Source organism: Procambarus clarkii, chromosome 92 (genome assembly GCF_040958095.1).
Source record: "Procambarus clarkii isolate CNS0578487 chromosome 92, FALCON_Pclarkii_2.0, whole genome shotgun sequence".
Taxonomy (NCBI): domain Eukaryota; kingdom Metazoa; phylum Arthropoda; class Malacostraca; order Decapoda; family Cambaridae; genus Procambarus; species Procambarus clarkii.
In genome coordinates, this window is record NC_091241.1 from 6,362,038 (window position 1) to 6,380,528 (window position 18,491).

The 18,491-nt window shown below is 38.2% G+C and overlaps 1 protein-coding gene and 1 long non-coding RNA gene across 6 annotated transcripts in view; one reads left to right on the forward strand and one right to left on the reverse strand.

Annotated features, from left to right (window-relative positions):
• The window catches only part of LOC123775108 (uncharacterized), an 80,914-nt gene that overhangs the window by 7,920 nt on the left and 54,503 nt on the right, over nt 1-18,491 (reverse strand). For 2 of the 5 annotated variants that reach the window (XR_011226011.1, XR_011226010.1), the window contains 4 exons: nt 17,182-17,242; nt 16,119-16,181; nt 14,095-14,263; nt 11,668-11,809 (listed from right to left, as the gene is read on the reverse strand). Coding sequence is in view for 2 of the 5 variants with exons in the window: in XM_069319204.1 (XP_069175305.1) it covers nt 11,791-11,809; nt 14,095-14,263; nt 16,119-16,181; nt 17,182-17,278 (348 nt within the window). In the remaining 3 variants the exon portion in view is untranslated. Of the gene's footprint in view, nt 1-11,667; nt 11,810-14,094; nt 14,264-16,118; nt 16,182-17,181; nt 18,419-18,491 lie in introns of those variants that run through there. The other 3 variants (XR_011226013.1, XM_069319204.1, XM_069319206.1) reach the window with 3 other exon arrangements.
• Nucleotides 11,866-16,667, forward strand: LOC138359706 (uncharacterized). Its single transcript, XR_011226014.1, has 3 exons — nt 11,866-12,004; nt 13,706-14,016; nt 16,370-16,667. It is a non-coding gene; the product is annotated as an uncharacterized lncRNA (long non-coding RNA).

The following is an 18,491-nucleotide window of genomic DNA, read 5'->3' on the forward strand; positions in this document are numbered from 1 at the left end:
TGCCTGGGCAACACGGTGAGGTGTTGCCCGAGCATATAAGCAGCGGTGTAGCGAACATTGGCCAGTCTACTTTCAAGTGTGGTCTAGAGCAGACACTTGCGAGATACTGTACCGACGCTCAGTGCGCTCAATTCACACCAAAGTATCACCTGCGTACTTCTGTATATTCGACCAAATATATATATAGTATCTTAGTGTCTGTGTTTGAAATGGCGGGGTCACTGGCCGTTAACAGTCCCCGCCGAAGTAGTTTCCCGACCAGGAACAAGGAGCCCTACAGTTGCGGGCTTGGTGTCCGAACTTCTGGTGGTAAGAACAAAGCTTTCCCCGACGTTCTCGCTGTCGCCTAGAGACTGATACTGGATTCGCATGGTACGTTTTCCCTGGGTGGACGAAACGCCGGTTCTGGAGGACGTCGAGTTGTTGGGTGTCTGTAGTCTGCTGTGTATCACTGAGGTGGGACAATATAGTGTTATTAGACGTCGTATGAAGCCAGTGTAGCCAGCTGGGCTAATGGGGTGTCGTCAGCCATACTGAATAGGGCCGGTTGAATGTGTTTTGGACAGAGTTGATCTCACAATCTCGCTGGGGGCTGGGCCAGTTGCAGTATGCATCACATACTGAATATGCCGCAGAAGCGTTTTGTCTGCTAATCTTTTGTCCCTTTGTAGAATGCGGCGTTTCATTGCTGCCTGTAGAAGAGCGGCCTTCAATGCAGTGTACGTCCTGGTGTCCGGTGATGACAGCGGAGGCAGTGTGCATATAGCCTCCGAGGTAAGTGTTGGCAGGGTACAGGCATATCGGGCTTTCTCAGTCGAAATTTCGTGAAGGTCGAAAATAGCCTCTATCTGCATGAACCAAAATTCTGGCTCATCCAGCACGTTGTATGCTGGAAACCTGGTAGATAAATCCATGGCGAAGATCTAGTTTTGTGACTAGGTGTTCTTTTTCACTCACTGGGTCACCAATGTAACGGTTCTATTGTTACGTAAAGTATGGTGACAAATAAACACAGACACTAAGATACTATATATATATTTTTGGTCGAATATACAGAAGTACACCGGTGATACTTTGGTGAGTTGAGCGCACTGAGCGTCGGTACAGTATCTCGCAAGTGTCTGCTCTAGACCACACTTGAAAGTAGACTAGTTAATGTTTGCTATTCTGCTGCTTATATGCTCGGGCAACACCTCACCGTGTTGCCCGGGCAACGCCTCACCTCATTCATCTCCAAAGGTTGACAGGAATATTAACAATGCATTTGGAGCGAGTATATTATTGGGATAATCTACTCGCTACAGTCCGGAGTCGGAGCTCGGCTATTATAAAAGTACACGTATCTTCGCTTTAAATTTAAATATGCCCATGGTAAGGTATTTAGAACGAAGCTTATATATCTGTCTTTCTTGTGACATACAACTCTTACGTTTATTAAGGAATCTGCGTGAAATAGGCATGGTTCTGAGATGAATGCTGCGGTTTTCGAGTTTGACGAGCGATGAAAACTGCCACTTTTATACAACTACAAATATCTTCGGTTTTACTTAAAATATTTGTCTGGTAGAGGTTTTACATATAGATCGTGTTTCTGTCTTTCTTCTGACTAATAAATAATTTTGGTTTAATCAGTTATCAAGATGTTTTCAACAATATTCTTTCAGCGTTCGTCTTTTCCAACTTGGGCGAAAGTTGGAAGCGCGATACTACTGACCCATCCTATAGTTGGGTCTGTTTCCAACTGGGGTTCGAATATATACAAGAGATGAAACAGAGAGCCATGAGCTAGAGCGATGTGCTGAGTCCATAAGGAGGCGGAGCTTCCAGAAATACCTTCCTGTGATTGGCTGTTGCGGGGAATACCAACACTCTTTTATGAATAAAATTTAAACTAAGAAATAGGTCCTTGTGCACAACAACAAGGGTGTTGTGAAAAAGAAAAACAATTTCTGTTTTGCACCTGACAGAAATCTCCATCTAACTGAATAATTTACTGGAATAAGAGGGCAGAGCAGTGTATCATTATTTGTGTCAAGGCAACCCCCAATAATAACGTCACAAGTTAGGTAGCCAACCCATTTTTATATAACATCTGTTATATCCTGCAATATTTAATTATCACTTTATTAACACTTTAAATAATTAACACTTCACTTTTTTGGGTAAATTAAAGTTAAAGCAGAATTCCATAAGCATGACTGGTGGGCTGAACTAAGATAATTTACTAAGTGGATGGCACCTATAGCTGATCCCTTCCTGTGATTGGCTGTTGTGTAAATTGGCTGTTGTGTGATTGGCTGTTGTGTAAATGTCAACAAAGAGTTTCTACCAATGATATGCCACCATTTTATTTATTATGCACTCCATACCCAGATCTTGTGGGCGGAGCTTGGAACTTCCTACCCGAGCACAACAACCCGCCTTATGGGTTGCTGTTTGGCTATTTATAGTGCGTTGGAAAAGCAACAGATGGCGTTAGTTGTATTTAGTTGATAGTGTTCTCTTCTGCCGACAAATGGCATCAGCTGTATTATTATTATTTTAATAATATTATTACATTAATAATAATGTATTATTATTACTTTAAACACTGATCTATACGTTTGGTAGCCTATAATAAGGTTTTATACCGTGCTGGTATTAGGTAACTAGAATTCTGCAATTACTTTTTTTTATCTACTGTTGAGGATATGTAAGACAAATGTAAGGTTTTGAGGCTAAGTAACGAAGATAGTTACAAGATACGAGCCAGATGGTGTTGAGATTGCAAAAGGGATTATGATAAGAACTTAAGCCAAAAAATCGATGCATAAATGTTCCCAAATATGAGACTGGGATTTATTTCTCGAAAAGTTAGCAATAAAATACGCTTTCTAGTTCTTTATTTTTAAAATTAAGACCAGGGATTCTGTCTAACGAAGCTGCAAGCTAAAACACCGTTATCCTATAATGTTCATCTGTAGCTTGACCCTAAATACTCGTTTATTAAACGAATTTATTGTTAGAGTTCATTAGGAATCAACTTGTTGAAGGCAGAGTTTCCAACAAATACCTTCCTGTGATTGGCTGTTGCGGGAAATGCCAACGCTTATATGAATAAAATGCAAAATAAGAAATACGTCCTTTTGCTCAATAACCTTGTTGTTGTACAAAAGAATAACAATTTCTGTTTTATACAAGACAGAAATTTCCATCTAACTGAATAATGTAGACCAATAAGAGGACGGAGGCATTGTATCGCCGATATTATTTGTGTGAGGCAATCCCCACTGATGACGTCACAAGCTAGGTAGCCAGCCCATGTTTCTGTAACACTCGTTACATTCTGCAGTATTTAATTATCACTATATTAATACTGTTAAATACTTAACATTTCACTTTTTAGGTAGATTAAAGTTGAAGCAGAATGTCATAAGCAAGAATGGTGTGCTGAATAAAGATGATTTATTAAGTGGATGGAGCCTTTAGCTGATCCCTTCCTGTGATTGGCTGTTGTGTGAATGTCAACAAAGAATATCTACCAATGATATGCCATTTATTATGCACCCCATACCATTTTGGGGCGGAGCTTGGAACCTCCTACCCGAGCACAACAACCCGCCTTATGGGTTGCTGTTTGGCTATTTATAGTGCGTTGGAAAAGCAACAGATGGCGTTAGTTGTATTTAGTTGATAGTGTTCTCTTCTGCCGACAAATGGCATCAGCTGTATTATTATTATTTTAATAATATTATTACATTAATAATAATGTATTATTATTACTTTAAACACTGATCTATACGTTTGGTAGCCTATAATAAGGTTTTATACCGTGCTGGTATTAGGTAACTAGAATTCTGCAATTACTTTTTTTTATCTACTGTTGAGGATATGTAAGACAAATGTAAGGTTTTGAGGCTAAGTAACGAAGATAGTTACAAGATACGAGCCAGATGGTGTTGAGATTGCAAAAGGGATTATGATAAGAACTTAAGCCAAAAAATCGATGCATAAATGTTCCCAAATATGAGACTGGGATTTATTTCTCGAAAAGTTAGCAATAAAATACGCTTTCTAGTTCTTTATTTTTAAAATTAAGACCAGGGATTCTGTCTAACGAAGCTGCAAGCTAAAACACCGTTATCCTATAATGTTCATCTGTAGCTTGACCCTAAATACTCGTTTATTAAACGAATTTATTGTTAGAGTTCATTAGGAATCAACTTGTTGAAGGCAGAGTTTCCAACAAATACCTTCCTGTGATTGGCTGTTGCGGGAAATGCCAACGCTTATATGAATAAAATGCAAAATAAGAAATACGTCCTTTTGCTCAATAACCTTGTTGTTGTACAAAAGAATAACAATTTCTGTTTTATACAAGACAGAAATTTCCATCTAACTGAATAATGTAGACCAATAAGAGGACGGAGGCATTGTATCGCCGATATTATTTGTGTGAGGCAATCCCCACTGATGACGTCACAAGCTAGGTAGCCAGCCCATGTTTCTGTAACACTCGTTACATTCTGCAGTATTTAATTATCACTATATTAATACTGTTAAATACTTAACATTTCACTTTTTAGGTAGATTAAAGTTGAAGCAGAATGTCATAAGCAAGAATGGTGTGCTGAATAAAGATGATTTATTAAGTGGATGGAGCCTTTAGCTGATCCCTTCCTGTGATTGGCTGTTGTGTGAATGTCAACAAAGAATATCTACCAATGATATGCCATTTATTATGCACCCCATACCATTTTGGGGCGGAGCTTGGAACCTCCTACCCGAGCACAACAACCCACCTTATGGGTTGCTGTTTGGCTATTTATAGTGCGTTGGAAAAAATAGAGATGGCGTTAGTTGTATTTTGCAGGGTAATTTGTTATAGGTGTAATTTGATGTCAACAGATGGCGTAAGCTGTATCTTATGGCCACTGTTGACCAGCCAGTTGATAGTGTTCTCTTTTGCCGAGAGATGGCATCAGCTGTGTTATTATTACTTCCGAATTCCCTTTAAACACTGATCTACAAATCCTTTGGCTTATGATAAGGTTTTATACCATTTATGATAAGTATTAGATAACTGGAGTTCCGCAATTACTTTTATTTATCAACTGTTCAGATATCATCATATAACGTCTGGTTAGGACGTACTGCTCTCGATTGATGAAGATTAAGCCACCCAAGAGGTGACACGGGCATGAATAGCCCGTAAATACTGCTCTCGTAATATTATTCAGGGGGGTGGGGGAACTATCAAGGTAAAGCGCGAAGCCATTACGACTATATAGCACTCTGAAGGGATCAGGATACGGATTTGGGATGGAACGGGGGAAAGGAATTTTGCCTAACCTATTGGGGGGTCGGGGATAAAGACTGGGTATAAAGTAAGATTCATGTGGATCCCTTCACATGTGGGAATACTGTTGAATGAGGTAGTTGATGACATAGCGAAGAGAGCCACTGAAAAAATTCTTGATGATGTATGTCAGTTAACCTTGAAACAAATAAAAACAAGACTCAAGGTGATTCAGGAGGGTGAAGAAATGATAAAGAGAATGGCAATGGTGGACAGTAGTAACACACTTAAGAATTATTCAATAATAAATACAAATTCGTCCTTCACTTATGGTAAAGGAAAGTCTACTTGGAAGGATTCAATTTACATGAGATTACGATTAGGATATAAATATATCTGGCAATACGGTGTTGATGTCAGTGAAAAAGATAAGGAGTGTAAATTATGTAGTATGCCGTACGCCCACACCTTAGAACATTATGTATTAGAGTGTCACCTTATTGAAAAATATAGAAATAAGGAAATAAATAGTGTACCACATCAAATTGTTTGGATGTGTGATAATGGTATAATAGACAGTATACTTAGGAGCTACAAGAATTTTGCCCCAAGAATGTAACAATTATATGCTGTACTTGCTGTATGCAATGTTAAATGGGATTCTTGTACTGTTATATGTCTATTTGTACTCACTGAATTTGTGTGCCCCTTGAGGGACTTGAAGTAGAGGGGGGTAGAAATAGCCTAAGCTACTCTATCCCTTTGAGATGTATTTATTGCTTATCTCAATAAACATACTTGAACTTGAACCCACGACACCTTATCCCCACCCATACACCCTCTAATCCCCTTTCCGCCCTCTATCACTTCCTGGTGAAGGGATAAACAAAAGAATCGTTTTGACATATGCCAATGACTAAGGATAACAAATGTCAAAGACAACGACACCACAACTACTCCAGTGCCGAGACTAATTGTACCAAAAATTCCATCGGAAATGATCTTAAACGAATTCATGGCTAAAACAAATACTGTACTCTATCAGAGTATCAGTGTGTACTCATCTAGTTGTGTTTGCGGGGGTTGAGCTCTGGTTTTTTGGTCCCACCTCTCAACCGTCAATCAACAGGTGTACTGATTCCTGAGCCTATTGGGCTCTATCATATATACACTTGAAACTGTGTATGGAGTCAGCCTCCACCACATCACTTCCTAATGCATTCCATTTGTCAACCACTCTTGACACTAAAAAAAAGTTCTTTCTAATATCTCTGTGGCTCATTTGGGCACTCAGTTTCCACCTGTGTCCCCTTGTATATCTGTGTGTGTGTATCAGAGGTCCACGGTTGTTCAACGTCCTACCAGCGAGCATCAGAAATATTACAGGAACAACCGTGGACATCTTCAAAACGAAACTAGATTGTTTCCTTCAAGAAGTGCCGGACCAACCGGGCTGTGGTGGGTATGTGGGCCTGCGGGCCGCTCCAAGCAACAGCCTGGTGGACCAAACTCTCACAAGTCAAGTCTGGCCTCGGGCCGGGCTTGGGGAGTAGAAGAACTCCCAGAACCCTATCAACCAGGTAACTCTGAACTTGTGTTACTTCCCTGTCTCGCTAGGATAATTTTGGAACAATAACCAAAGGATACTGTAACACTGCAGATGACAACACTTTATTTAATATACTTAATTCCAAACCAATCTATATATTTACAATGACTATTTTCACAGTATACTTTGTACACATTTTAAGCTGGGAATCTGGAACAGACAAAAAGAGTGAACGTTGAGAAAGCAACAGCAACCACTGACTACAAAGAATGTCTTCATTCCTTCTCTACAGTATCTAGACATAACAAATTATTATTTTTTAAAATAATGTTCATCCTCGAAAACAATATCAACAAAAATTTACGAAGCGAATGCTGATATGCAGTGTCCTTTGTTTCGTTTCGACTAAATTCTATTATTGAAAGACAATGGCGGACACAGCAAATTTACACGATAAATAAAATTCCTGATATGTTTATTACTCATCTGAAAATAAAAGACCTTGCAACCTAAGAACTTACCCTTCATAGTCTTGAGTGTGCAACTAAAATATATAACACTCACTTTAAAAGTACATGTGTATTGACAAGTTGCTTGCTTCCTGCTATTCCCTCTTCCTACAGTCAAGCAACTCTATGAAATCCACCAACTTCTAAACAGTCTCTTGTTGAAACAATCTTAACTCAAAATCAACAGACATTAAAAATGGAATTTACAAAAATTTAGCAATAGTAGCTACTTGGAAAGGTGAACTGCATACAGGCTTGCTCTGATACTGACTGCTCCAATTCTCTGTTTACAGGATGATGTGAATGTGCATTTGTAACAGAGGCAGATTTATCACAGATAATAAAGCTAAATTATTCCAGACAAATATATTTAACTTTTTAAACTTGTTAAAGATTAAAAAACAAGGTGTTAGTAAATTGCCTAAGTATTCTTTTTGATGATCAGTGATGAATATTTCAGAAAGTATCATTCATTGGTATCTATTGGAAACATTTCAGAACTTCCATACAAATAAAACTGTTCATTTGCAGTGAAGCAGTTTAATTTGGGTTTCATAAATTGTTAATATAAAACCAGTTTTAATGGCAAGAGCTTTGATGAAGTTGCATCCAGAATGCAATAATGCATGGTCAAGTGTTTAGCAACTGGTATATGTCACCTCCCTGCCTTGTGGCTGCAAACACCACCACAATAATGCATGGTCAAGTGTTTAGCAACTGGTATATGTCACCTCCCTGCCTTGTGGCTGCAAACACCACCACAATACACTTCAGTTTCTGCCACTACTCTTAATACAACAACTATTGCTACAACTGTTCTCTGATCAGCAGCTTATAGCTTTTGTATACAGTACACAATATCCCATTTAATCCTGTCACGCTTCACAGATGATGTAATTTCTTTTTAGTGTGGAGCTCCGACAAGGCTAAGTGTGTAAACCTATACACACTAAGCCTATACATGATCTAGACCTGTACACACACACTAAACCTACACAGACTAAACCATGCTCAGATTTAAGATGCCTCATATCAATGCTTTTAAACATTGTTTCCCTTACCACTTTTAACCATTCTAAATGATAACTGTTTATCAGAGAAGTAATCAAACATGCTAAAATGTTTCCTATGTTAGGTACCTGTTACATACAGAAAATTAAATGCAAATTTTAACAATCACTTTACATCATTAAATGACCATTACAAAATCATAATGTAATACTTCTTGATACCCAAACCACACATCTGAAAATATAGGAAGTAATAATATTTCGGTCCATTATGGACACTTGATAATGGTTCAGGACAGACTGAAATGTCTCTGTTACTTCATTTTCAGATTTGTGGGTTAGGTATCAACTTTTCTGCCACATTATTGTGACTCATTGTCTGCATAACACTCCCTCCCTCCCCCCCTCCCTCCCCAATAACCTGGTGCCATTAATCTATGCACTTTTCCTTATTTTAGTACCAAAAATGTCTAGTCTGTAGACTACAAACTTAATTTACTGACTGAATTGCTTTGACATGTAATATTAAATATGTGAATGTTTACATTAAAACAAGGCACCAAAAAATAACAAGAGCTCATTATACATTCAAAAAAAAAAAAAAAAAAATTGTGCTGTTGACAATGGATGCAACTTAGCAACCAAATATGATCCTTATTAAAGTCTTCTTCAGTAACATTGCATCAGAGCAAAAAGCTAGTCCTGAGAACACAGAAATTAACACAAAAACAAAGCAAACACTCTTATAATAATGGAATGTGCAACAATGCTGAGACACCGTGCGATTAACGAGATGCTCGACTATTTAAAATTTTGGCTTGCTAAACCCTTCAAAAATAAGATCCACATGAAGTGTGGAAGCCAAAATTTCCACAATTACAAAATTTTAAATATAAATCACTGGCGAATGAAAATGCAAATCCTAAACGTATGCACTTTCTTATCTAATAATAACAAATTTAGAGTAGTACAATACAGTATTTACAAGTCAAAAATATATATGTATACTATGTACAAAAATAAAGAAAATTACCAATCCAAATCATAAGTTTACACAACAGATTAGAGGGTAACTACACGTCATGCACGTAAAGTGTTTACATCTGATTTAGCTTTGCCAATTCAACCGTAAACATTACATAATCCATCATTTATGACAAATGTAATTTGGAATGTAGGTGGTTGCATTTCATGAAAGAATTACACTCTGGAATTCCATAACATCCATATTACCATATTTAAATTGCCTGAGTTTATTTCTCAGATATACCATGAATATAGTTAAAGTAATTATGGCATGTCTTGACTTCAATATGAAGTCAATATTAGTTACAACTGTACACGCATACATGAAGGACAACCCGACCTGCCCTCCCTGATTCATCATTAATATTTTCTTATTTATCCTAACTAATTAGGATTTATATTAAATGACTATTCTAAAGTGTATAATAACAAAAGATGATAGGAAAATCTAAGTAGTGATTGTCTGAAAGCAGAATTTGTTATTATTCTGATAGCAGATTTTTGCCGGGTGATGATGGACTTGAGGTGGTTTGCAGTGGTTGAACCCCATGCACAGATACCGTAATTAAGATAGGGTACACAGATACCATAATTAAGATAGGGATAGATTAGTTCATAATATAGAGAGATGAGAGCAGAGTTAGGTACATAATATCTGATTGTGGAGAGTATACCAACTGTTTTAGAGACTTTCTTAGTTATGTGTTGTATGTGGGTACTGAAGTTGAGTCTCTTGTCTAGGAATAGGCCAAGAGACTTTCCATCATTTTTATTGCTAATGTTTACATTGTCTATCTGAAGCTGAATTGCATTTGTAGATTTGCTTCCAAATAAGATGTAGTAGGTCTTTTCTATGTTAAGTGTTAGTTTGTTGGTTGACATCCATAAGTGGACTTTTTTTTAGTTCATTATTAACAACATTATTTAGTGTATGTGGGTTGGGGTTAGAGTAGATGAGGGTAGTATCATCAGTAAACAAAATAAGTTTCAGAATGTTAGAGACATTAGGCAGATCACTGATGTATATAAGAAACATTATGATGATGCCACAGTAAATACTGAGCTAAATAAAGTCCATCTTTGGCAAACTGCCAACAAACTCACCCTTAACATTGACAAAACTTTCTATATTCTGTTTGGCAATAAATCCTCTAATCAAATAAATCTCAAAATAAACAATACCCAAATTTGTAACAAATTAGATGGCAAATTCCTTGGCGTTCTCACTGACCACAAGCTGAATTTCCAGGGACACATTCTAAATATATAAAAAAAAGTTTCAACAACTGTTGGCATTCTTTCTAAGATCAGATATTATGTACCCCGCCCTGCCCTGGTGACTCTATTACTCCCTCATCTATCCATATCTCAACTATGGTATTTGTGCTTGGGGTTCTACTACCCAAAATCATTTACGTCCTCTAATTACTCAACACAAAGCTGCTATTAGGACAATATCCAACTCTAGCCCCAGACATCACTCGGTACCCCTACTCAAATCTCTGAATATGTTAGATATTAAGTCACTGCACATTCTCTCATGTGTATTATACATATATAAAACGCTAAACTGTAATGCCAATCCTTACCTCAAAAGCTTCATTGAAGGTTGTAACAGAACCCATGAGCACCACACCAGAAATAAATACAGTTTTGATATTCCAAGAGTACGATTTAATCAAATTAGAAATACTCTACAAATCAAAGGACCCAGAATGTGGAATGACCTTCCCAACCATGTTAAAGACTGTACCTCTCTCAACCAGTTTAAGATAAAAACGAAGCACTACCTAATAAATTCCCTGTAACCTACCTTACCCCTCTATTGTCAACCCATGTCTGTTTTTTTTAAACAACGCTGTTTGTCGACCTAATTGCATTTGTGCTGCTTTTTCAGCCATGTTCCCCCCTTTTTTATCTTTATTTTTATTTGTTCTCAACACATTTTATTCTTTATACTCAATTAGTATTAAGTTTTAGTCATTAATGTTTTTCCTGCCCGAAACGCTTTGCGTAATAGTGGCTTTAGGCATTGTATGTACTAGCCCTATCTATAAATCGATCAATTTTTGTAAAATCTCTTGTATGTATATACCTTACCTGACTAAACATTTATTTATTTATTTATATTATTTATTTATACAAGAAACAACATAATAGACAATAGACTGTGAAGACAGGCGTGTGGCTTCTGACTTTGTTTTTATTAATTAATATTACATGTTAGGTGTTTATCCTTAATACATATTATTATATACAAATATCACTATCACAATAAATGTAATAGAAGTTTACCCAAAAATTGGCCACAGTCAAGGGTTTTGTGCGTTCGACCATGTTTGTGGGTCGTCAGATGTGTTAACGCTGGCGGGCGTCGTTCTTATGAAGCCCGGATTATGTCCATCACATCACTCAACTTCATTTAATAAATATATGCCTGTTAAGTAGAAGATTTTAATGTGTTAATAGATAATTGTGGTTTTAATATTGAGCAGTGATATGTATATACGAAACGAATTAATGTTGTGTGCGAAATGATATAAATGTACGTGTAGGTAGGTGGTGACTGCTTACTGCTATAGTGTTCCCGGCGGGAGGCCTCGCTCGACGACATGATACGTCGTCCCCGTGGGTAATACTGGTGTTGACACCCTTGGGTACATCTCTATGTGTTGCTCCCCCTGTTATACACCCAGGGGGACGAGGTGGTATAGGTCAGGAGGCTGTAATATGACCGGTGTGGGTGACACCCACTAGTCTGTACTAGCAGGCAGGCTCCAATCCCGGGCCTCCTGGGTTACTTAGCTCTATAACAAACTCACGAAAGTAGTAATGTGTGATATACCTGTTACTTGGGTGAGTTAGGTTACGCACTTTGAGTCTGGGCCAGTACCTGGACGGGTGACTGCAGCGTTACCCTTATCTAGGATTACCTGGCATGTGTACAAAGGTACCGAGGTACATTTGTGACAGCTAAACTGGCAATAGAGCAACATGTCTAATAAACTTTTGTTTTTATTTGCAGCCCATCGACACTGTTATAACTGATTTTATTGGTCACGCTTATATTGAGGTCCCCCCTTTCCCGAAGGTCGAATTACTGATCCCTCCCCAGTCAGTAATCCCTCCCCAGTCGGTAATCCCTCCCCAGGGTGTAACCCGCACAACAGTTGCCTAACTCCCAGTTACCTGTTTAATGCTAGGTAAATGGAGGCATTAGGTGGTTAGGGAATGCGCCCAAACCAATTCTGACCCACCCCAAGATATGAATCCAGGATTCCTGATATAGAGTGGAGAATGAACCCAATTGTACTGCCGTTCACCTAATCAAACTTCTTAGCAACCTTTCGGTCCGTCCTGGGTAATGGTCCAGGACGGACCGAAAGGTTGTCGTCTGTTCATTTTCTGGTGTGTGGTTTGGTCATCACATCTGCAGCCACGTTATTGCGACTCATCATCTGCTTATAATGTTGTGATATTTGGGTATGTTGGGTTAGGTTAAGGGAGTACAGTATTTACATTTGCTTTCATACTGTTTTGTGTAGGAAGTTGACTTGTATTATGCCAAATCAGTCATAACCAAAAAAGATCCCTAGAGGCAAGCCAATGATATCAGTGACATCACACACATTGCACATAAATGACCATTTCTTTCATTTTTTTATTTAATTATATATACATTTACAAGAGTTCTTACATTCTTGTAAAGTCACTAGCACACACAGTGTTTCGGGCAGATTTTTAATCCTAATTTTCCCTGGAATATGACCCACCAAATCGTTTAACAATTGGGTACCCATTCACTGCTTGGTGAACAGAGGCTACAGTTAAGGATTGGTGCCCAGTCAACTCTCCCAGGCCAAAGTGCTCATTTTAGTTAGGCTAGATATTTAAAGTAGCAATGACAACTTACTTTTAACCTTACTCCACCAGACAGCATAAAATATCGTTCTTTCATGTGTACCTTTTATCTTTAAAATACAATATTAAAATTACAATACTGTACTAATCCTAATCTCTAATGTTTTTTTCGAGGGATGTAATAGAACTCCTATAGACACTGCACTAGAAACAAATCCTGTATGTACAGTATTTTGTTACCAGTATGTGACTTGGCCAAAGCAGAAAGTAATGTAAATTAAAAAGTTCCTAAATTGTGGAATAGCCTCTCAAGTGTGTAGTACCTTTAATTTAAAAGGGAAGTTAAGAATTCTTTCAATTAGATTATTTAGTTAATCATAATCATTCAGGATTTCCCATTGTCTGGACAGTAAGCCTGTTAGGTTTATTGAGGTCCACTTAGGGCAGAGAATTATTTTTTGTTTTTTTTCAGACTGACTGTGACTCAGATTGCAGTGGCTACTGTTGTAGGAGTTATTGCTGGAACTTACATCTGGAAACCACTGTTAATAAAATACAGGACTGAAAGTGCCCAGCCTGTGGCTGCTGAGCCTTCTAAGTGACTTGTACTTGCTGATGTTGCAATTACTCCACAAATCAAACAATCCTCTGAATTATTGTTATATACCATATAGTTGGTGAGCAAGTGGACAGGATAGTTGCAAGTGTACCTAGTCTGAGGATGTCGCTGAAATTTCCACTCCTCATGGCTGCCTTATCAACTAGTGCTTTGCTTGTAATTGGGTGAGTATTAGTGAATTCTTTGATGCTGAATTGCAATTAATGCATATAAAATACTTAATTTGAATAATCCATATTTACCTGAGCACCTCTCTCTCTATTAGCCTCTGATTACAGGAAGCTGGTGGCTTGTCAAAGGTCATCCCATTTTTTTTTATCTTATACTGAGTAATGTCTTGGTACTTATGGCTTTGGTGGGTAGGTGGTTGCACGGTGCGACGTGATACGGTACTGCAGGCGTACCGGGCAGCTGGAAAGTTGCACACACATCCATTAATTAAATAAAAAAAACTTATGTTTGCCTTTGCAGTATGAGAATTGGGCAAGAGGGAAAGTAATATTCAAACAAAAAATATAACAATTTACTCTGGCAGTGGGCTGGGACCAGGTAAACTGGTGGCAGCTATTGGTACTAATGAGATGGAGCCAGTTGTGAGTGATTCATTCATTTGGCATTGTTAGGCAGTTTTGAGGCTTTATTTTCAGTGAACCCTCCAGTTGTCTATAAAGCACTGCTGACTTTCAGGATGCTTTTTTGTTGGGGGTAGCAATTTGTCACACTGCACCTCCGTGAGGGGACCAAGTTCTAGCTCTGGTGCCTGGTAGGCCACATAGAACTGCGACTGATGGGACCATTAGATGGAGCAATCTCAGTGAGATAGCTTCATAGAGAGCCACTGGGGCTCTACCAGAGAGAAATTCCATTACATTCAACTCTGAGTTTTTTATGGTGTGTCCTGGCACAGAGAATAACAAGATTGATGAACTTTTGTGATTCATCAGGATTCAGAATGTATGTCACTATTAAAGCTTTGTAGCCACATATAGACAACTATTTTCTTCATCGTGCTAACAGTAGAGCACAAATCACCGGTTTTCTTCTGAATACTCCTTAATTCATGTGTGATCATCTTCTGTCTTGGGCTTCTCCATTTCTGATTAGAATAATATTCCAGTCTTACTCCAGCTGCTTTACATCATTGCAATTAACGGTTGCTTGTTGCACCATGTACTATATTATATTTAAGGCTTCCAGTTTTTACAGAGCAGTTGCTCTATGATAATTCCTCATTGTTGGGGACAGGAAGCCTGTACTTTGGCTTATTGAGGCCTCCCTAGGCTAAATACCAATTTCATCCAAGATGCAACACACAACAGTTGCCAAACTCCTGGGTTCTTATTTATTACCAAATGAACAGAAGCATCTGGTGAAAGGAAATGTACTAAATAATCTCTGTCCCGCCTAGGGATTCAACATGGGTTCCTTGATTATGAGCCAAGGATGTAGACCACTGTGCTACAGGACCTTTTGTGTTTGATATTTGGAAGAAAACTGCATTGCCATGTATCTTGTGTAGAGGTGGCCATTATAGAAAAAATCTGGCATTCTGAATATGTTTTGAGCATTGCTCAAAATAATTTCTTTACTGCCTCATGCAATTGTAAGACAAGCCAAACATAATCCATGTAGGATACCAAGAGCTGAGCTGTTTTGTTCATGTTACTTAAAGAGCTTTCCAAAATGACCAATGCCTATCAGTGTTGAGAACTGTGATATGTCTAGGTCATCTATACATTCCTGGAGTCTCTTCTTCACTTGGCACATAGCTGAACTTTCAATCTTTGCTGAGCTTGTGCAGGTAGGCCTTTAAATTTACAATTTCATATAAAATATTCCAACAGTAACTCCATATATATTTGGTTGTGGTTCTGAAATAAAATTGATTTGATTAAAGCATTTTAATAATAGAATAGTTTACTTGAAGGCATAAACTATGGTCGAGAGGGCGAATTGATGCAGAAAGCACCTCGGCATTTAACTAGAAAGTACAAGACTGCCTATTTTCATTTGTGTTACATTACCACCCCCTGCATCTTCCCTCAAGCATGATTTCAAGATGCTTATACTGTACCTGCTTTTGATCTTGACATCATAAAGGTACACAGAGACAAATTTGTGTAGATTTTGAAACTTCAGTAGGGACTAATGGATAGAATGAATCATAGGCCTCGATTCTTGAAGAGGGTCCTTCCAACTATAATATTAAAAGTAACAACTTTAAAATCTGATTACTGTATGTATTACAGATTTTAATTTGCCTTACCTCTCTCCACTTTCTGAAGACTGCAGGCAAATGCCTCCCCATTCTTTGAAAGTCTGAAATATGCTAATAATAATAATAGTATCTGATCAGCCAGGTTGTGTTGGTTTATATGTTGTAAGTGGCAATAGCATGACTGTTTTGTTTTGTTTGTTAATATTCAGTATTGGATAAAGCATTGACAAGGAAAGCCAGTTATTTGTGTTAAAAAACAATATTTATCTTGCTTATTACAAGCTATTCTCTCCTTCAAGGTACAAGGTGGTTGTTGCTCCATATAGATTGAGGAAAAGTTATGCAAAACAAGAAGAATTGGCAGATGTTATATATGAGCGCAGATATGAGAAGACGGAAGAAGAGCAGACACATCATTATTTTCCATCTTCTGACACATTCAAAAATGATACAGAAACATACTAAACATGAAAGTTTTAGAAGTACATATTATACTGCATAGTACATTAGTGTAGTAATAGACAAATGTAATGTATAAAGTGGCTGGATTGTTATTATTGAAGATGTATTTAAATAAATACATGTAATATTGTTTGCTGATGGCTTCTTTCTTTCCTGGGTGCTAAGGAGATAATTCCGAGCATGGAACCTTGATTAATAACACCTGTCCAAACATATTTTTACCTACAAATTGGGTTCTTGCCATTAGTAACTTTGGTTTTCATAAAATTTACAGGGAAGGGATTTTATTTAAAATCTCCTTGTAGCTATCTGAAGCTATGCTGAGATGGTTACCATCTTCTGGAGATTTGAGCCAGAACCTGGCCCCCTCAGGAGGCAGTGCTGGTAATTATTACAAATTACCATATTATCTATCCTCACATTCCCAATGTACCTTCTTGTATATGCATAAATAAAATAAAAATAAAAAAATAAATTCAGGTTTGTAATAAACATCACCACAGAACCTAAACACCTAGTCCAACCTAACCTATGCCTAAATGTGCACAATATGCTAATATACAGTATAATAATACTTTTTATTTGAGAAAATTCCTATTTTGAATGAATATGTTAAACTTGAATGCATCTGAAGTGACTTTAGTCCTACCTTTGCCATTTTCTCTGATCTCTGCCAAGTTGCAGGGGGGACTGATTCCATCTACCAGTACCTTCTTCTTCTTGTTGATAGTAGGTGCAGTTTGCATGAAGGGTTTGTCCTCCCGATGACTGCACCAGTACTGATGTTGTTGGACGCTTTTATGTTGAAGACGATCGGAGCTACCAAGGTGCTTGTTGCTTTGTGCTGTAGATAGAGGAACGGTGATTAAAACAGAGGTGTGTGTTAGAGGGAGACTTGCCGCACCGTAGGGCGGTGTGTTGTGTTTATGGCGTCAGCTGATCCTTGGTGTTGCGACGAGGTAGTTGTTTTCTGTGTTTAGCTGTTGGTGGCGCCAGGTATAAATGTGGCGCGGGTCAGATGTGACCCAATTTGTTGGTCGATTGGAGATATTTAGCCAGTGCTCTGACTATTTGGTATTTTTCTTGTGACGAGTGGTCACCGCCTCCTAATATATGCTCGATGGTAAAGGGTATTTTAAGTGCGATAAAGACTTGTTTGAAATTTACTCTGGCACTATAATGTCGGAAGCAGTGCAGGAGATAGTGTTCGACTGTTTCAGGCACCTGACAGTGAGTACAGAGTTCGTTGATGTCTGTTCTGTACTTAGAGCTGTGTGCTGCTAGTTTGGTGTGTCCCAGCCTTAATCTGGTCATCGTTACATCAATTTCTCTGCTTTTATATCGGACATGTTTCCAAGTTTCCCATTTCTTTTTAATGGACCCATAGTGCAAAGGTGAGCATAACGTTTTCCAGTTTGTTGCAAAATCCTGGGAGATGGTATCTTTGAAGGCTCCTTTACGTGCAACATGGGGAATTGGATGACGGGTGAGGTGAGGCGTGTCGTGCATTGCTTTGGCTAGTTGGTCTACAAGTTCATTATGGAGAATACCACAATGTGCTGGGACCCATTGGATAGAGGTGTCATAACCGTTCAATTGATGTTTGTGAAGAAGTTGAAGGCATGGGTAGACAATCTCCTTGCATGTTTTCGAAGAGTACGAAATTGCTTGAATCGCGCTCTTGGAGTCACTACAGATTGTATATATCCCAACTGGTAATGTTGTGATGATTTGGAGAGCTTGATACAAGGCATATAATTCCGCTGTGAAAATAGATAGTTGGTTTGGTAACCGCCATCCCTGCTTGAGATGGTATTCCGGTATCCATACAGCGCAAGTGACCGAGGGTACGTTGTTCGTGAAGATGCGAGACCCATCTGTGTAAATCTCTGTGGTATTTGGGTAGCAATTTTTCATTGTTGAGACAAAGACTGAGGCTATGGCTGAGTTTGGTGCAGA